This window comes from Podarcis muralis, chromosome 13 (assembly GCF_964188315.1).
Source record: "Podarcis muralis chromosome 13, rPodMur119.hap1.1, whole genome shotgun sequence".
Taxonomy (NCBI): domain Eukaryota; kingdom Metazoa; phylum Chordata; class Lepidosauria; order Squamata; family Lacertidae; genus Podarcis; species Podarcis muralis.
The window spans coordinates 20,950,947-20,964,685 of NC_135667.1; the positions used below are offsets into that span (position 1 = coordinate 20,950,947).

At 47.3% G+C, this 13,739-nt stretch overlaps 1 protein-coding gene across 2 annotated transcripts; it reads right to left on the minus strand.

The window, feature by feature from the left end:
• Positions 1-479: 479 nt before the first annotated feature.
• On the minus strand, positions 480-12,049 carry PRODH2 (proline dehydrogenase 2). Of its 2 annotated transcripts, XM_028702916.2 has the most exons (10): positions 11,652-12,045; positions 10,456-10,649; positions 5,463-5,583; positions 4,504-4,587; positions 4,313-4,393; positions 4,069-4,215; positions 3,753-3,919; positions 2,855-2,965; positions 1,980-2,068; positions 480-1,813 (listed from the first exon to the last, which is right to left on the minus strand). In XM_028702916.2, exons 1-10 carry the CDS (start codon positions 11,901-11,903, stop codon positions 1,644-1,646), a joined length of 1,416 nt encoding a protein of 471 aa, XP_028558749.2. In that variant the 5' UTR covers positions 11,904-12,045; the 3' UTR covers positions 480-1,643. The 2 variants fall into 2 exon arrangements, with proteins under 2 accessions (XP_028558749.2, XP_028558750.2); XM_028702917.2 differs by lacking the exon at positions 1,980-2,068 and having other exon boundaries at positions 11,652-12,049.
• Between the last annotated feature and the right edge of the window lie 1,690 nt (positions 12,050-13,739).

Genomic DNA, 13,739 nt, shown 5'->3' on the forward strand with positions numbered 1-13,739 from the left:
TTAAGCCAAGTCATAACCCCCCTCCCCTACCACTTCTAACCATCCAGAAACACAGGAAGGCCCCCAATTGTTGTGCATGCCCAGTTCTCTTCACGGAGAGAAACAAGGCAGCCTGCCTAACCTTTGCAGCACTCTAGAGGGCACGACTGCAAAAACCCCATTTTATCTGCCCTGTCTAGCATCTTTGGGCAATGTGGAACTGTTGGATCTGTCATCCAGTTATTCCTGCCCACAGAGAATCACGAAATGGTTGAGCTGGAAAGGACCCAGTCCAACCCCCGTGCTGTGGCAGGAGTCAACATCAACCAACCTACCTCCTCAGAGACTCCAACTCGCTAGGACACAAATTTGGCTAAGCCTGTTATATAAAGCCCTTCTCCATCTGTGCTCCACCCCCGCCCCCCAGACCTGGCTTGCAGTTTGGCCTTGTGTGGCTCGGCACCAAACCAAGCCAGTCAGGACAGGAGGACACGGGGCACTTGTAGGCAGAGAAGCCTTTATTCTGGGATTGGAGCCACTGCAACAGCACACATGTTTTTCGCAGCATGCACACGTAATCACGGTTTTCAAAATGCCAGCCTGTACTCTTTTTATTTATTTAAAACGTCTAATCTGGATTCCCCCTTAACACAGAAAATCTGATTTGTAAAAATAACCCAGTTACTGCTTGTGTGGAATTCCTTTAGCACATTTTGGGGTGGGCAGGTGGTTTGGGGTGTGAACACCTTTGCATAGCAAAAAGACTTGTGCTCATGTCCAGCTTGGGTGATTCCCATAGGCGTCTGTGGTTGGCCACTGTGAGAACAGGATTCTGGGTGCAGGGTGATGGGCCATTGGCCAAAAGGGCTTTTCTTATGTTCCCCCTGTCCCATCAACATCCCCTGGTGTGTACATGAACAGAAGCGAATCTGAATGGCTAAAGACTCCAATTGGTGTAAAGCTGGTTTGAGAAACAACATTTCAAGCAGTAGTGCTTTGTAACAAAGGACAGGATACTTATGCATTTGGGATAACATCATGGGAAGATGGATTCAAAACACACAGTAAGTGGGAGCTGAAGACACTCAGATTTTGGGATCCGTGCTGAAGGTCTCAGGGCAGCAAAGTTAGATCTCAAGGCCACCAGCCAAGCTCAAATTACTACTCTTGAATCCAGGAGCTTTGCAATTGTGTAATTGGTTATAAAAAATTAAACCACTCATTATTCTGAAAGAGAAAGCATTGCATAAGAGTTTTGCTTGTCAGTGTGTTTTCCTAAACTTTCATTCCCCACGCCCACTGAGATCTTCAAAATAAAAACTTCAGCATTTCCCCCCTGATTCTACCCCCCTCCCAGGCCTCACATTTCTAGATCTTTCCCCCGTCTCATATATTTGGCAGGGTTCAGTTTTTCTCTTTCTAGAGTTAGCGGCTCCATGATATCACAAGGTCCTACGCAGACAACACTAAAGCCCGTCACATCACTAAGCCCCAACCCATAAGTCTAGGGCTTTGGGATGCTGGAAACCAGGTAACCCAAGAGGGCAGTTTATTCCCTCATGAAGATCATGAGGGAAGTGAGCTGGAGACATTGCAATGTAGGGCCCTGGTTCCATGAATAAGCATTGGGAGGTGGGGTAGTTCTTTGGGATACTTAGATTCCCTCAAGGCCGCCTCAGAACCCGTTTCCGAAGCTCCATTTGCAGCAGATCTCGCTCCTTCCGGATCCCAAGTAAGACGCTTTGGTTCTCATGAGCACGGCGGATCAAGTAGGGGATTACTTCTTCCACAGAGCCGAAAGGGATAGATTTGTAGATGGCATAACCGGCCTGGCCTAGATTTGGGCACAAGATTTTAAGAGAGAGAGAGAGAGAGAGAGAGAGAGAGAGAGAGAGAGAGAGAGAGAGAGAGAGAAAGGAGGTGACAATATCGCAGGAGGAACAGAAGTGGCTGTGGGTGTGGAGAGCATCTGTGGGAAGCAGGGTCTACGCTACACTCACCTAGTGCCAAGGAAATCTGATCGCACATGCCCAGCAGCTGCCCAAAGCTGACCGGTCCAGCACCCTTGTCGATGCCCATCTCTGCCATCCTTAAAAGAGATAAAACAAGCACATTTCAGCGACAGGTTGGGGAGAAGTTATGAGAGTATCATACCAGTGAACAGCATAAGCTGTAAGCTACAAGGGCTAGGAGTCCAGCTCAGTCACAAAGACGCTGGCTGGTTTTTTAGGCGAGCTGCTTGCCGCTAGACCTCACCTTCAACCCCTCATCTGCAATATGGGGATAATATTATGGGGTCAGCTTTACAGGGTTGCTGTAAGAAACAATGGAAGTATTATTTCTACAGTAACCAATGGTGGCTGTGTGTGTTGTGTACAGGTTTTGCATAATGTGAATGGGGCTTCTTTTGCTGCTATTGTCTCGGGTTTCTAACGTCCTGGATAAAGTGTCCCCGTCCTCCTCCCGAAGGGATGCATGTGCTGTCAGCTGTCTGCCCAGACGATGTCTGCTGATTTTTCTTTACCTCTATATGCCGAAAACCAATTATTTTGCTCCTAGGCATGTCATGATAGCAGTATGCCACTTCCCTTATATATAGCTTGCTTTCATGCAAATAGATCTGAGAGGTGGATATGGATTGGAGTATTGGTTGCTGATGTCAGAAAGGCAGCACAATGCTTACACATACAATTGTGTATGTATGTGTGTTGTAGTGTGGAGAGGCTCCCTTCCAAGGCTATTCCCCCCACCCGTGGCTCCCACTTTCAGAGAGTACCCAAATGTCCAAACCATCAGAACATGTGGACATGCCAGCTGGTGCTTGTTATGTAGAAAGACAACCCCACTCACTTCCCCTTTGTGGTATTCCCCCTACCTTTGAACAGTGTGCATCACGGACGCTTCATTGTGTGTGGCCACGATCATCTCAAACCTTCCCCTGGCTCGAGACACTTGATCCAAACCAAAATCCAAACAGCACTGGTAACTGGATCACAGGAAAAAGGAAGAGGGCAAGAGAATGAAGCAGAGGGGGCAAAAAATGAGAGGGGTGCACCGTGCATCAAATTTGTATAGGCTGGTTTATATGGATGGATGGACATTAAAAAATCACTACTGTATAACTGATAATAGAAAAATGCAATGCGTCTAATTCAAGTGAGAATAACAGTTGCATACACACCGCACATTTAAAACACAGGTCTCCCCACAAAGAATCCTGGGAATTGTAGATTTACCTCCTCGCAGAACTACAATTCCCAGGAACTTTAAGAAGGCAGAGTTCCCAAGATCCTTGGGGGAAGCCCCGTGCTTTAAATATACCGTATTTTTCCATGTATAACTCGCCCCTGTATATAAGACACCCTCTATTTTGGGGGCAACAACCAATCACACGTTCCCCCTATGCACTATCCGTATATAAGACTACTCCCCCCTTTTTAACATTATTTTTAGTATATAGAAAAAACATGTCTTATACACGGAAAAGTACGGTACTTTCAATAGATGGTGTGTACGCAGCCCAGTGACCTCAGATTGCTATCCCTGTGTGCTAATGAGTGATGGGCAATTTCAAGGCCACTCCTGAGCTCCCTTCTTATGGTTCTTTATCTTTAAACCAGATTTGGACCAGGCAGCCCTTCAAATAAACAATTTTGCCACAGAAAGGACCATCCTAGGTCACACGATGGAAGGAAGACACCATAGGAAGCTTCTCTTCCCATGCCTCATATTAATGACCCGCAGAGTAGTGGAACAGGGGGAGTCCTCCTCACTTTTCGTTGGTAGCCTCCCAACTGGGCTGCACAGGATCAGGGTATCCTTTTTCCTTTGCCAGTTTCCGCTCTTTCTCCAGGTAAGCCCCCCGGACCAACTTCATTCCGAAACAGACACCCAAGTGCTCAGTGAGGGCGACGTCCTGTTTCAACCGCTCCAGAGTGTCCTGGAGGGAGACAAGTTGTTCCAAAGACCGTAGTAGAACAGGAAAGGAGTCCTCCAATACCACTGAGTTGTCAAGGTGAGAGCAGACCTTCCTTACTTCCAGGACGTAAGGTGGATAGAAGGAGGACTGTTTCTGGGGGAGGAACTCACCTTGAGATATGCCTGGTATGTGTTCCAGATCCATGGCTTTTGGGTGTTCCAGACAGCCATCATTGCCACGGTGACAAGCGTCAGGGCGGGGTTAATGTAGGTGTATTCTGCATCCACCAGGACACGGACTCCTTTTTCCACAGCATACTGCAGACGGAAAGAGGTTGGGAAGATGAGAACCAGAACAAAATGAACACCATCGCCAAGGCTGGGCTCCCCTGCTTCTGTCCTCCCCGTAAAGTACCTGCGCTACAGAATTGAGCCGCCTCAACGATTTCTTGAAATGGTGGTTCTCTTCCTGGGTCAGGCAGCTGAAGTTCAGCTCCTGTGGGGGCAGGAGAACAGTGGGAGATAATACACAGGTCAAATAAAGGGTTAGCTCTCTTTGGAGCAAATGTAATCCATCTGGAAGGCAGTGGCAAAAAGGCTCCTCACCTCCCCTTTCATGGCAGCCACCACTCTCTTGATGCTCAGGTCTGACTTCGTCTCCTGCTCTTGCAAACGCAGGGTGATGGTCTTCTGCAAAGGGAGCAGGGGAAAGTAATCCAAAATAAAAGCAGGGTAGCTCCCTGTACGCCGGCTCCCTCGGCCAATAAAGCGAGATGAGCACCGCAACCCCAGAGTCAGTCACGACTGGACCTAACGGTCTGGGGTCCCTTTACCTTTACCTTAGCTGGGACGCGGGTGGCACTGTGGGTTAAACCACAGAGCCTAGGACTTGCCGATCAGAAGGTCGGCGGTTCAAATCCCCGCGACGGGGTGAGCTCCCGTTGCTTGGTCCCAGCTCCTGCCCACCTAGCAGTTCGAAAGCACGTCAAAGTGCAAGTAGATAAATAGGTACCGCTCCGGTGGGAAGGTAAACGGCGTTTCCGTGTGCTGCTCTGGTTCGCTAGAAGCGGCTTAGTCATGCTGGCCACATGACCCGGAAGCTGTACGCCGGCTCCCTCGGCCAATAAAGCGAGTTGAGCGCCGCAACCCCAGAGTCGGTCATGACTGGACCTAATTGTCAGGGGTCCCTTTATCTTTACCTTAGCTCCCTTCCCTTCACAAGAATTGGGCCAGAATGAGGTCCTATGCATCAAAAATAAGGGATGGACTGAGATGGTAGAATCCTGGAGGAGAGTGGGTTGGCAAGAGAAGCAAGCAGAGGCACCAGTCTCTAGAGCAAATAGTTTTTAAGACATCATGCCCAAGAAGATAATTGCATGATACTCCCCACGCTGCCCAATTACTTTGCATGCTATGTTTTATAATTCTGTGGTGAATACCACTTCAGGTTTTTCTGTTCAGTATAAAGTGGTACATAAATGTAACTTAAACCAAGGATACACATCTGTTCAGAGCTTGCTACCCCCAATGCCCCAACAGTCCCTCTGCCATCCCACAATACTCACGCAGAGTGCAGCTGCCATCAGCGCTGTCACCTTCAGTTGCATCATGGGATTGATGGCACCAACTGCAGACAGATCCAGGCAGGTAAGCATAGATTGGGCATTCTTGTCATACCAGTCTTCCCTGGTTGGGGCAAAGCAGATAGAATAATAATAATAATAATAATAATAATAATAATAATAATAATAATTTATTTATACCCCACCCATCTGGCTGGGCTTCCCCAGCCACTCTGGGCAGCTTCCAACAAAATATTAAAATACAGTAATGCATCAAACATTAAAAGCTTCCCTAAACAGGGCTGCCTTCAGATGTCTTCTAAAAGTAGTTGTCGTTCTCTTTGACGTCTGGTGGGAGGGCGTTCCACAGGGCAGGTACCACTACAGAGAAGGCCCTTTGCCTGGTTCCCTGTAACTTGGCTTGTTGCAGTGAGGAAACCGCCAGTAGGCCCTCAGCGCTGGACCTGTGTCCGGGTAGAACAATGGGGGTAGAGACACTCCTTCAGATATACAGTACATAGGATTGCAGAGTTGGAAAGGGCCACGAGAGTCATCTAGTCCAACCCCTACAATACAGGAATCTTTTGCCCAACATGGGATTCGAACCCACAACTCTGAGATTAAGAGTCTCATCCTCTACCGACTGACCTATCCCAAAGTCAGTGCAGAATCTCCTTCTGGTGATCTCCTTCTGTCCTGGTGTTCAATGATCCCCTTGAAGCTTTTGTTGCCAGTTTCCCCAAATAGAAGTAAAGGGCCAAATGGGTAGATGATTTGTGTTAAAGAAATAGTTGTTACTGATCAGCAGCACGGTGGGGGCCAAAAGTTATAGCCTCCTTTTCTCACACCATAAGGGACTCTAGCTTAGTGGCAGAGCCTTGCATGCAGAAGGTTCTAGGTTCAAATCCTGATGTCTCCAGGTCAAGCTACAGAGCTACAGTTCCCAACCCACAGCTCTTAACAAACCCACAATTCCCAGGATTCTTTGGGGGAAGTCACATGCTTTAAGGTGACTAACAATCATGTCTACCCTTCTCTATCTACTGTACTTATAGACCATATTATGGTTTGCGAAAATTACTCAAAGCAAGTCCAGGTTTTGATTTGAGGACACTGGTTTTTTTTTTAGGTAATCTCTATACACTCCCCACTCTTTTTGGAACCTTTGGTTAGACTGTCCCCTAACTGTATCTGTCAGTTTTGCCATTTCAAAATATTCAAATGATGAAATGAGAAAGAAAACGTTTAACAAACAGGAAAACAGACCCGCTTTGAGGAGGCAGGAAGTCTACTAGAAAAGAATAAGAATGGGAAATTTAAAGTAGGGTAACAGCGTGCAAGAGTGTACAGATTTATGGTTATACGTTTGTTATTTGTTTTGTGCTTTCTATTTAGTTTCTTTCTTAATTGTCGTTGTATCTTAGTGTGTGTGTTTATGTGTTGTGACAAAAAGTTAATGAAAAGCATTAAAAATAAACAAGGTGGCTAACAATTCCAATAATCATAAAAACCTTGAGGGTTTTTAAGTCAAGACTGAAAGCAAAATAAGCAGCAGTATTAACAAATCAGCAAAAAGAAAAGCAACCACCCACTCACCCGCCAAATCATTATAGAGAACGTTCCAAGGCCAGCCTAACTCAGCAGGGGGACCGAACACACACTGTGCATTTAAAGCTGTACAGTGGTACCTCAGGTTACATACGCTTCAGGTTACATACGCTTCAGGTTACAGACTCTGCTAACCCAGAAATAGTGCTTCAGGTTAAGAACTTTGCTTCAGGATGAGAACAGAAATCATGCTCCGGCGGTGTGTCGGCAGCCAGAGGCCCCATTAGCTAAAGTGGTGCTTCAGGTTAAGAACAGTTTCAGGTTAAGAACAGACCTCCGGAACGAATTAAGTACTTAACCCAAGGTACCACTGTAGTCTACCTCCCATAGAACTACAATCCCTGCCTCCCTTAAAAAAACTATAGTTCCCGCCATTGCGAGGGCAGGTGGAGGAATGTGCTTTAAAGGTGCTTTAAGTCTGTGCTATGTATACAGCTTTGGCCTTCAACGGACTCTAGTATATCACACAAAATTAATCTGTTGTTTGTCTAGTTCAAAGATGGTCGTGTCTCCCTTTGCACCTGCTTTCTTTCCCAGTCAAGCACCTGCGTGTTTCACTTCAGGCCTGAAGCAGATCCGGATAGCGACCTTGTTTGATGTTATCAAAAAGGGGGATCAGCCGTTGCTTCTTCCGCTAAGGATTTTTCCTAAATGTGTATCTAGAGTCACCATATTTCAAAAAGTAAAAACCAGGGAACCACCAAAATTGTTCAGTTTTTTTAGGAAACATCCAAAATTGTTGAATGAGGTTTTTCGATTGACTTGCCTAAGATCCAGGACAAAGCGCCGCCTTTTGGAAATTCCCCACCCCGGATGTCAATTCCGGCTTTGAAATCCCTGCAATGCCCAGGAAAATCTGGACGTATGGCAGCCCTGATATCTTCAGGTGCCTAAATGATGGAATCTCCACAACCAGCAGTTTTGACAGGTGAGAGATGTGAAGGGAGAAAGAGTTGGGGGAGGACTTTAGCAATATGGCACCCTGAGCAAGGACGAATATTTATTATATTCACAATAATTCCTTTTGGTACTGCTGCTATTTAAATGGATCTTCTCAGTAGGTACCTATATAAATATTGCTGTTGTTGTTAGCCCCCTCAGCTCAATGCCCTGTGCTGCCCAGGTTATTATCTACTCTTCCTTTCAGCATTGAGGCTGGCATGATGAACTATTTAATTTAAGACTGTATTGTTATAGCCTTTTACTCAGAGTAATCCCTGTGAACTTAATGGACCCGTCACACCCATTAATTTCAATGCATCTACTCTGAGTAAAGCTAAGTTGGTTACAACCCTCAATATTTATTTTAAGGCAGTCTATTCATATTACATAGGGCTGGCATACACCCAGAATTTTCACTTTTTGAAATATGGCAACCCTAGTTTACAATGCATATTAAAGCAACAATAACAACAAAAGATGCAGTATAACAAAATCAATACGAAAATAACGCAAATATTAACATCAAAGCAGCAGAGCTAAGATTTCCATTCCATGGCAATTCTTCCAGTCAGGGAAGTCACTTATTAATCACACCAAAGGAGGACACAGATATGCATAATTTGCCTAGGCTAATTTATAGGTATAGGTGATGCACCTTTAGAAATGGTTCCTATAATTAAATTAAGAACACAATGCATCTCACCATAATGTGGAAAACTGTGACCAGATGGACTGTTTATTATGGGCAGCTTTTCCACACATGAAAGGTTTTTTGTTTTTGTTTTTTTGCAGTGTCCGCACAACACTGTTAGGACCAAAATGCCAGCCTGCACTCCCCGCCCCCGCCATTTAATCTGGATTTACCCTTTCCGCAATAAGTTTTTTTAGAAGCTGTTGCCAACAAGCCATTTGTAAATTAATCCTCCATCTGGAAGCGCACTTAGAAAGCAGACACATTCATGGAGGATAAGTCTATGAGCAGCTCTTAATCATGTCAGCTCAATAGAACCTCCAGACCCAGGGGCAGTATAGCACAGAGAATTGCCAGAGAAGGCTCTATGCCTGACAGCATTGCGCTGGCTACTGTGAGAAGCAGGAATCTGGACTGCCTGGCCCTCATCCGGCGGTGCTCTTCTGAAACTCTGAGATTGCATTTTAAAGGGGGCTGTTTTGGGGTTTCTTGCCATTTTCAGCAAGAGGTGATTTCACAAGGCGAATGATTTATATCTTGCATTGGCAGCGGCTGCAATGTGCTGTGTGTGAAAGTACGCATCGCTACCCTTAGCACCTAACCTCTGGATAACCACTTCCTGAACACAAACCGGATAAAAAAAACAGGTTGTGAAGACAGCTTTGTGCAGCAGATGTGAATCATGCTTCCTCACTTGACATTTGAGCACTTGAGCACTTCTCCCCACAGGGCAAAGCACCTTCTGGCAGTTCCCTCACTATGAGGTTACAAGGAACCAGGCACAGGGCCTTTTTGGTAGCGGCACCCACCCTGTGGAATGCCTCCCATCAGATGTCTAGGAAATAAACAAATACTGTACAGTGGTACCTCGGGTTACATACGTTTCAGGTTACAGACACTTCAGGTTACAGACTCCACTAATCCAGAAATAGTACCTCGGGTTAAGAACTTTGCTGCAGGATGAGAACAGAAATCGTGCTCCGGCGGCGCGGCGGCAGCAGGAGGCCCCATTAGCTAAAGTGGTGCTTCAGGTTAAGAACAGTTTCAGGTTAAGAACAGACCTCCGGAATGAATTAAGTACTTAACCCGAGGTACCACTGTATCTGACTTTTAGACTGTATCTGAAGGCAGCCCTGGTATAGGGAGGTTTTTTAATGTTTGTTGTTTTACTGCGTTTTTATCATATCTCAGAAGCCGCGCAAAGTGGCTGAGGCAACCCAGTCAGATGGGTGGGGTACAAATAAAAAAAATATTAAATTATTGTTATCCTCCGGGGCCACATGCACCATTGCCATTAGGTCACCGTGCTAGCTAGCTCATTTATCCGCCAAGAAAGTGTGACACTCTCACAGAGGTAAAAGACAAAGCATGGGCAGACTTTGGTAATCTTTTGTAGTAAGGTCAAAACTTGGTGCCCCAAATAGATCTTCTTAATTATGGATCTTCTCAATGTTGCACCCCCTCAGGTTGGGGCCCTGTGAGAGGGAGCCGCCCGCACAACCCTAAATCCAGTGCTGATATGAATCCGTCCAGAGCTATGCTTGAATCATATGTGAGTGGAGTACAGAGGACTAAGCTGAATCAAATCCACCAGCCTCTCACCAGTTTTAGCTAAATCATGTGCCTTGCCTTTAAACCCCTGTCAGAGAACTTGTTTCCTTGGCCTGCCTATGCTTCTCCTCATAGTATCAAGACACAGCCTTCTCTTTGGCTGTCCAAATAGTGCCCTCCTCACTTTTCTCATCTGACACTCACCCTTCCTTTGCCTGCCCCACATCTTCCTCTATGGGGACGGCAAGGAGAGGACGGATCCCCAAGTTCTGGAGCCGTCGCAGTGTTTCCTTGACCTCTGTGTGGGTTTCGCCAGCAACAAACTGTCCGTAAAGCGTAAGACGGAGGACAGAAGTCCAGAGTCGGTGGCCCAGAACCCGCTGGGAGACGGAAAGGACCTGATGGAGAGAAATAAAAGGTTTATGGAACAACTTCTACGTAGACATCGACGGCGAGTCCGAAAGGCTAACAAATAGGGCATGGCAGAGGTGTTCAAGGAATTGGTGCACCTGCCAATTAAGGATCCATTTTGGGCATCAAGTGGGATCGAAACTTTATGGCACAATCATTCCCTCCATTTCCAGTGTTCAGATTTTGAGCACCGTTGCTCACATAGCCAAAACAGCAGCAGCCTTGCACAGGAAGGACATATCAGTAGCCTTGGGGGAATCACAGTTTGCAGAAGTACCTCAATAAACTTTAGGGGGGAGGAAACTGAAGTCGGAGTGACACCCCACCAAGAGCATCTCGCTGAGGTTGAGGGTGCTCAGTCAAAACTGGAATGCTGGGGAGGTGGTGGAATGGAGCAGCTGGGAATCCTGAGGATTGCTGCATTCTGCACCATTTTGTTGCAGTTTCTGCTTGTTCCCTGTAATTTTTGATGTTGGCTTTGTGTGTGTTGGTGCTTATGGAGTCAAAATGTCCCATCAACACACAAGAGGGCAGTATCATCAGGCCGGGGAGTCCCGCAAGGCTTGCAGAAGTTCAACAAATATATTTTGGGGGGGAAGGGGACCCAATGGGAAGGGACAGATAATCGCAAATGAGGGCTATGAATCTTCAGCACCTATTGAAAAGTTGACTGGCTCCTGGAGGAGTGGGGGTGGGGGCACGAAGAACCAGCAGGAATGGGAAGGGAATTGAGTGACTGGACTCTGGAGCAGCAGTGCTTCATGCTGCAACAATTTGTCGCAGACAAGGTGAAACAAGACTCCTTTTTGAATACAGTTCAGACCCATCCCACGGCTTGACCCAAAGACCCTTAACCTACCCCACTCGCCCCAGCCACAACAGAGCACTTTGGGGCACCCCTTAAGCTACTACAGGTGATTGGAAATGAATTGATTGCGTGGGTGTGTGGCCTGCAGTGGGTCAAAATCTGAGCCCCCCCTTGGTCTCACCGTGGGCGCTTTCCGAACCAGCCATGGGGAGGAGCAGAGCCGGAACACCAACAGCCCCCGAGTGAGCTCCCAGTTGCTCTTCAGGTGGAATACCTTCCCATCGTCCAAGTTCAGGGAAAGATGGGCAGGCGTGGGGTCCTTCGCAGCAGCTTGGAGCGCTGGCTGGGGAGATGTAGATTTCGAAGGAGCCGCTTGGGGAGCCCAGAGGGAAGCCAGCCTACGGTGCGGCAAGCGAGGCCCGCAGTTCAGCATGCCGCCAGCTCCGTCCAAGGGCCACGGCTCTGGACAGAGCGTAGCACCTGCTGCCTATCCCACAGCGTTTGGGGCCAGCAGGAAACCCCCGGTGGGAGGGGTGAAGTAGAGAAAAAGTGCAAGACCCAGCTGACAAGGTGCTGCCTCAGCAGGTTAGTGGGGGCAGGTGGAGGGGGAGCAGCTTAGTAGGGTAGAAAAACTGCTGAGGAGGAGAAGTCACTTATTAAACTTCAGCACTCCAAGGCAGTCAACTGTATTATCCCATCGGAGGCCGTTTCTTTTGAAGGGTACCCATTATTTGAAGGATTGACCTTCTTCAAATTGACCACTTCAATTTGTGGAACTGGCCATTTTACTGCTACCACATTTATTCCACACTTGCAATCCATCGGTCCTTAGCTGTGATTCCCGCATTGGACTAGATGGCACTTTGGGTCCCTCCCTCTACTGTTCTGAGACTCCATGATCCTTCCTTCCGTCGCAGCACTTACATTTTGGAGCTCCAGATGATGGCCAAGGATGATGGGAGTCGTAGTTCGAAGCATCTGGAGGACACCACGTTGGGGGAGGCTGGTATAGCATGGCAGCCAATGGTTCAGAGCAGGCATAGGCAAACTCGGCCCTCCAGATGTTTTGGGCCTACAACTCCCATCATCCCTAGCCAACAGGACCAGTGGTCAGGGATGATGGGAATTGTAGTCTCAAAACATGTGGAGGGCCGAGATTGCCTATGCCTGGTTTAGAGCAGGGGTAGTCAACCTTTTCATACCTACCGCCCACTAATGCATCTTTCTGGATGGTAAAATTTCCTTACCACCCACCAGTGCTCGATGGAAGGATTCAGTTTATGCCGTAGAACCCCCACCACCCACCTAGAATCCTGAAACACCCACTAGTGGGCGGCAGGGACCAGGTTGACAACCTCTAGTTTAGAGTGACAAACATATCCAGTATCTTGTTTTTGTGAAAGGTTGAGCCAGTGTAGTGTAGTGGTTGAGAGTGGTAGACTCATAATCTGGTGAACCAGGTTCACGTCTCCGCTCCTCCACATGCAGCTGCTGGGTGACCTTGGGCCAGTCACACTTCTCTGAAGTCTCTCAGCCTCACTCACCTCACAGAGTGTTTGTTGTGGGGGAGGAAGGGAAAGGAGAATGTTAGCTGCTTTGAGACTCCTTCGGGTAGTAATAAAGCGGGATATTAAATCCAAACTCTTCTTCTTCTTAAAAGGGTTGAGAATTTCTGCTCCTACAGAAGCCAGCCTCTGACAAACCACATAACTGCCACCTACAATTCCCCCGTGGGGTGGGGTGGCGCCATTCTGCATTTCTACCTGGAAACTCATCATGTTTTTGCTTAAACACACAAGCACAAGGTAGCTGGGACATGGTCCAAAAATGGCCGACTTGGGCATTCCCCTCAGGACTGAGAGGTGTGTCTTAGGAGGTCTCCCTGAGGAATTTATTAACTCTAATTAAAAAAGACTAGGTCACCTGCCAAAGCGGGCCCTACAAATGCGCAGAGGGCAGAAGATACAGTGAGGCAATGCAGTCCACCCAGAGTGGAGGCAGCGCAAGACTTTGCAGCTTCTGTTCTTAAGTACTGAAGGTGATTTAGCTGAGGCCTGCCAAGATAAGGAGAAATAAATGCTTTAGCTTCGGAAGCTGAGCCAAGGGCTTAATACGAACGTCCAGCCAGGCCTACATGGAACTAAAAAAACCCTATCACAAGAAATTAAGGAGAGACATTAAAACTGCTGAAATCTGCAACGGATTGTCTGTAGGCTTGGTTAGTGCAGGAATCTTGCCTTTTGGTAGTACGCAACTCCGGACTGTAGCC

What these genes read in the sequence shown, in the direction of transcription:
- PRODH2 (XM_028702916.2), bottom strand. Translation starts at nt 11,903, where the DNA reads ATGCTGAACTGCGGGCCTCGCTTGCCGCACCGTAGGCTGGCTTCCCTC. An exon ending in TGATGGCAGCTGCACTCTGC is followed by an intron (nt 4,588 to 5,462) that starts GTGAGTATTGTG and finishes CTCCCTTTGCAG; the next exon opens with AAGACCATCACCCTGCGTTT. An exon ending in CATACCAGGCATATCTCAAG is followed by an intron (nt 3,920 to 4,068) that starts GTGAGTTCCTCC and finishes GTCTCCCTCCAG; the next exon opens with GACACTCTGGAGCGGTTGAA.